At 47.7% G+C, this 5,730-nt stretch overlaps 1 protein-coding gene across 1 annotated transcript in view; it reads right to left on the bottom strand.

Moving 5' to 3' along the window:
• The window catches only part of LOC111973641 (autism susceptibility gene 2 protein-like), a 429,231-nt gene that overhangs the window by 8,887 nt on the left and 414,614 nt on the right, over positions 1 to 5,730 (bottom strand). The window contains 5 exon segments of the mRNA XM_070447353.1: positions 3,614 to 3,643; positions 3,790 to 3,861; positions 4,760 to 4,796; positions 4,798 to 4,853; positions 5,058 to 5,108. Of these exon segments, the coding sequence (XP_070303454.1) occupies positions 3,614 to 3,643; positions 3,790 to 3,861; positions 4,760 to 4,796; positions 4,798 to 4,853; positions 5,058 to 5,108 (246 nt within the window).

Below are 5,730 nucleotides of genomic sequence, written 5' to 3'. Positions count from 1 at the left end.
CGGGGCGTGCGTGGGTGGGGACGATACCCTTCCCCCCGGCCCGGCGCAACCTCCGAAGCGAGGTCCAGCTTCCCATTCGAATGTGCCAAATTTATGAATCTACCTGGCATCTGCGTCGGTTACAAGAGGAGGCACCTGTGGTCAGCAGCCGCGGGGCGGCGGCCCGACGAGATAGGAGAACGCGACCGAGAGAGAGAGAGCGAATGAGACGAAGAGACGAGACGGCTGAGAGAGAATTCGAGCGCGAGAGAGATGCGGACGAAGGGAGGGTGAAATAAAAAATATAAACGAAAAGATGAGGGAGGAGGAAGAAAAGAAACAGATGGCAACTGTTCAGTGTTGGCCATTATGTAACAGTAAACTTAACGAATAATTGATGCCAGCACCTGTGCGATGAGCCTCAAGCGAGGACTGTCAATTCCCGCTATAATCAGTATTAATTATAACTCACTGCTCGCCTGACCGATTGCAGCAGGCCGACAGTGCTGAAACATAATAATGCCCACTAGATCCCAAGCACAGTCACTGATGTCATAGACACCAACATCAGTGCTACCAGCGATCTAGGCCCCACCTCAAACACCCCCATGAGGGACAGGGGTTCCTATCGCACGAGTGCCCACCATGGACTACCGATGGAAACAGGAGTTTTCCCAGCACAAGCCAAGTATGGCGGGCCCGGCTTTAACTACATACAGAAAAATAGGAATCCTCCTTGGAAACGGGAGAACACACAGCCCTTCCCCCCAACCCTCTCCCCTGACTCCTTGTGCCTCACCAACGATACAGATCCAGAAACACGCACACACACACACACACCACGACATCCAGCAAACACACACACAACAGACACACACCACCAACCAACACACACACAGACACCTACACACCCACACAACACACCGCGCAAATGCACTACCACCACACACCACCAGAGACAGAGACACGCTTGCCACGATTCATCTTCCGCTCGCCATCACCGCGGCTCGAGATCTGGCCAGCCAATCCTCAGACGTGCACTCCGCACCCACCGCCTTGCCAGGTTCTTCTTGGAAATAGCAAAAAGACTCGACGGTCAAGACGCCGTAAACCCTCATATGCTTATCCGTACACCAAAATGACTAAATGTCTATAGAATTTACTCTCATGTTATACATGCATGGTACTCGGTAGAATTTACGTCAATGTTATGACACGACGGGCGCGCCGGGTACTGTAGAACTTAGCTCCAATGCTCATCGCATCACCGAGCATGAGACCCCGCACCCACAACACGCATCTCCGCGTCGACCTGTCAGAATCTTTACTCCAATGTTAAGTCGACCACGACATCGCCCCGCGTACTGGGTAGAATTTATCCCAATCGGTTAATGACCACGACCGCGTGCTGGTACGAATTACTTCCAATGTTAAGACCGACACCCGGAGGTCGCTACTGTACGAATTTACGCTCAATGCCTATAGACCACCGACCGGACACAAGCCCACAGCCAGTGGTTTAGCCCCCTACCCTCCGGCTACTAGCTGGAGAATTTCTTAACTCAAATTTACTGACATCGATAGAGTACATGTTAGCACCATTTAATCAATGTTCGTATGACAACCGACCGGCTACTGGTAGACTATACTACAATGTTACTGACACGATGCCCCTCCCAGGTACTGTAAGAATCTACTCACATATGCTATGAACAGCATTGGACTGTAGAATTGACTCCAATGCTACTGACACCGATGCAGGTATGTAGAATACTCAATGATTATGACCCGGGATAGTAGCTGCTAGAATACTTGACGTCAGATTTTTAATGACCCCGGAATCTTCCTGGTAGCGGAGAATTTTCTCATCACTGCCTACCTCGCCCACTGACCCCGTCTCGTCACATGTAGAATTTACCTCAATGGTATGACTGATGGTACTGTAGAATTGTCACTCAATGTTCTATCGACCCGATCGGCTACCTGTAAGAATTTACTCATGTATGACCATGACGATACTGATAGAATTTAATCCCAACTGTTGAACGACCCCAGGGTACTGCGTGGAGAGTTGTTTACTCAATGCGCATATGACACGAGCGGTACTGGAGAATTCTACATCCAATGCTATGACACGACCGTCGCGCCTTGGCCCAGGTACTGTACTGATTTGACCAGCTGCATGAACAGGGAAAATGAAACATTCTTACTCTGATGATGTCATAAGAGGATCTATTACCTTGCTGGTCCCCTAACAAACGATGCAGAAACTAAGAGCATTATGAACCCCACAGACACATAAAACAACTCCACCAATCAAATAAAGTGACTGATCTCTATTGTGACAGAAAAGTGTGTCTTTGCTCGAGTGAGGACAACCAGAGGCCTGTTCCAGCTCTAACTTAACCCGTGGGTCGTTCTGTAGAGGAGTCGCGTGACGTGTTCACTGCCCCCGGACGGGAGGCTACGTCTATGGGTTTGGAAGGACTAAAACAGAGGGATCAACAAGAGATTAGACACGAGGAGCGAGATCATGGAAGGTGGAGAGAAAGAGCAAAGCGAAAAGAGTTGTTACAACCGATGTGGACAATAGGAGGACTCTGCACAGGACTGAAGCACAACACTCAACGTCAGTCGACGCGACCCGAGGTTGAGACGACACATCTTGCACACGGACTCACTACACATCTCGTAGTCCAGACCTGCCATCTCCATAAGCCCTGTCCATAAGCTATGTGCGGCTTCACAATCCCGAGGGGCTATGCCACCGATCGTCTCCTCTCAAAAACATTTTCTGGCTCGTTCTGCCACACACGGCTGCTGCTTATCTCCCCCTGCACAGTGCAGCGCGGCGCGGTGGCTGGCGGCTCAGGCCCAGCCAGCTTAGAGACAGGCCTTGTTTGCATAGTCCATTATTGGGGAAAAAAGAAGCAGGAGCAGATTTATCAGGCCGGTTCAATTCAAACGCAGCTGTCTGCTGCCCTGTACACAGAATGAAAAGTAAGGCTTTGGTGCTATTCAGACCCCCTGATTCTATCCTKATTTCTTGGGTGAGACGTCGAGAGAATGGTAAGTTGCCAGCGCGGGGGCGTTTGTGAAAAACCAGGTGCTCGTTTATTTGTGCGTATGGGTTTTTTGCTTTGTGCGAGTGGATGAGTAAAAGCAGGTACTGTATTTTGTATGTGTGTTCGTCTGCAATACATGTGTGTGTAGGTCTGTGGGGCTAACCTTGGGCTGGAAGGCTCCTTGCAGTGAGCTGATACACATCTAGATGTGTATAAGAGCAATGCTATGACACGACGGTACTGTAGAATTTACTCAATGTTATGACACGACGGTACTGTAGAATTTACTCAATGCTATGACACGACGGTACTGTAGAATTTACTCAATGTTATGACTTGATGGTACTGTAGAATTTACTCAATGTTATGACCCGATGGTACTGTAGAATTTACTCAATGGTATGACATGACGATACTGTAGAATTTAATCAATGTTATGACACGACGGTACTGTAGATTTTACTCAATGCTATGACACGACGGTACTGTAGAATTTACTCAATGCTATGACACGACGGTACTGTACTTGATTTGACAGTGCATGAAAGGAAAATGAAACCATCTCTTACTCTGACTGATGTCCTGAAAGGATCTGATACCTGCGTCAAGATGAGAAAATATGAGCCATTATGAACCCACAGACATAACAATCCACAACCAAATAAATTGAATGAATCTCTATTGTTGACAGAAAAGTGTGTGCTTGGTGCTTTCGAGGGACAACCAGGGCCTGTAGTCTACTAACCCGTGGGTCCTTCTGTAGGAGTGTGTGAGGTACTGCCCCCGGACGGGAGGCTACGTCTATGGGGTTGGAGGACTAAAACAGAGGATAAAGAGATAGAACGAGAGCGAGATATGGAGGAGAGAAAGAGGCAAAGCAAAAGTGTTACAAAGATGGTGGGAAATAMGGACTCTGCACAGACTGAAGCACAACATAAGCAAACCAGTACACACTCAAAAAAACATTGGCTCTTCTGCATTGATTCACAACAAAGAGTCTCTGCAGCTAGAAACTGTACGTGACGTCAATGGCTAGCACTCCTTTAAGGGCTCCGGTGCAGTGTCAGAAAAAGGCCGCAAAGGATATCTTTGAGGTCTAGAAGAACCAGAATGCCTAGATCAGCCATCGTAATCCATCCCAGAGTACTAGGTGATCCCTGTAACCCCTAGCACCACACCTTCCATCCGTCACCCTTCTACCTCCTCAGTGGGGGGATTAAGGTGGTGTACTGTACTCTGACCACCACTAGCACCAGACCACCCTCCAACCCCTCTATCCTTCAACCCCTCTCCTGCTACGGAGAGAGTAGAGAGAGAAAGTGTATGGTCTGGGGGTGAAAGAAGCAGGCAGCAGATTTATTCAGGCCGGTTCAAATTCAATACGTCAGCTGTCACTTGCTGCCCTGTACACAGAATGAAAAAGTAAGGCTTTGGGCTATTCAGACCCCCTGATTCTATCCTCATTTCTTGGTGAGCTTCGAGGAGAATGGTAAGTTGCCAGCGGCGGGGCGTTTGTGAAAAACCCAGGTGCTCGTTTATTTCTCGTATGGGGTGTTTTTTGTTGGTGGGTTAGGGAACGAGTTCGGTATACATGTGTATGTCTGGGTGCGTACAATGGACTTGCTTTGTGCGAGTGGATGAGTAAAAGCACGGTACTGTATTTTGATGTGTGTTGTCGTCTGCAATACATGTGTGTGTTAGGTCTGTGGGCTAACCTTGGGCTGGAAGGCTCCTTGCAGTGAGCTGAAGGTCCTGAGTGGGGAGCAGCGGGGGCATGCCTGGCATTGTGGGGGGGTAGGAGGGGAAGAACTACATGGAGGAGACACAAAAACCACCTCTTAAAACAGATTACAACAAGACACATAGAGACAAAACCCCACACATACTTCAACACGTGAGAAGAAGAAATTGATATTTTCCTATCTCCAAACTACCTAACCACAGTAAATATTTGATAGAAAAACATACTAAAGGCATGTGATGGAGTTGAAAGGAATAAATAGGGTTACTTACATTTGAATGTCTAATGAATGGACTGTCCAGTTTTGGAGCGTATTTGTCGAACTGCAAAAAAAGAAGGAAAAGACAGCAATACGTCAGTGATGCCAAATTGACCAATAACAACAACAGGAACTCTGCATCTATGAACCGAAGACCAACAAAGGAATACAGTGAAACACAATTTGGACTCATTACACTATTCAGTGACACAACAACACAGGAGAGAGGAAGTTCAGTACACCAGTCAGATCATAAGCCCACGTTTGACAGCAGCTGGCTTAAAGAAAACACTGAGCATTCTGGGGTAATGAGTTTGATTCATTTAGCATGCGCTTGGCTGGCCGAACGGCAGACGGAGATGGCGTTAAATCATCAGCGATATGACTAATCAAATGGACTCCCACAATTAGGGAGACATGATTTTCCAATTCGTCTGCACCACAGAAAAACAGCCATGGAGTTAGGTGTAGATACAGTACTATACTTGGGCGGGGGGAGCCCTCCTTACCTTACAAAAGGCCCCAGTGTAAAACGAGAAGATTGAGTTATGATTCTTATTGGGTGGAACATTTGGAGAAAATGTTAATCTAATTGGCTGTGACAGATGTAGGGTTTTTACAATGATCTCTGTTATCGAAACGGAGCACACAGGGATACATATACTAACGAGGGGGGGGGGGGGGGG

The sequence above is a fragment of the Salvelinus sp. IW2-2015 genome, linkage group LG15, assembly GCF_002910315.2.
Source record: "Salvelinus sp. IW2-2015 linkage group LG15, ASM291031v2, whole genome shotgun sequence".
NCBI lineage: Eukaryota > Metazoa > Chordata > Actinopteri > Salmoniformes > Salmonidae > Salvelinus > Salvelinus sp. IW2-2015.
This window is presented reverse-complemented; position numbering and strand designations above follow the sequence as displayed.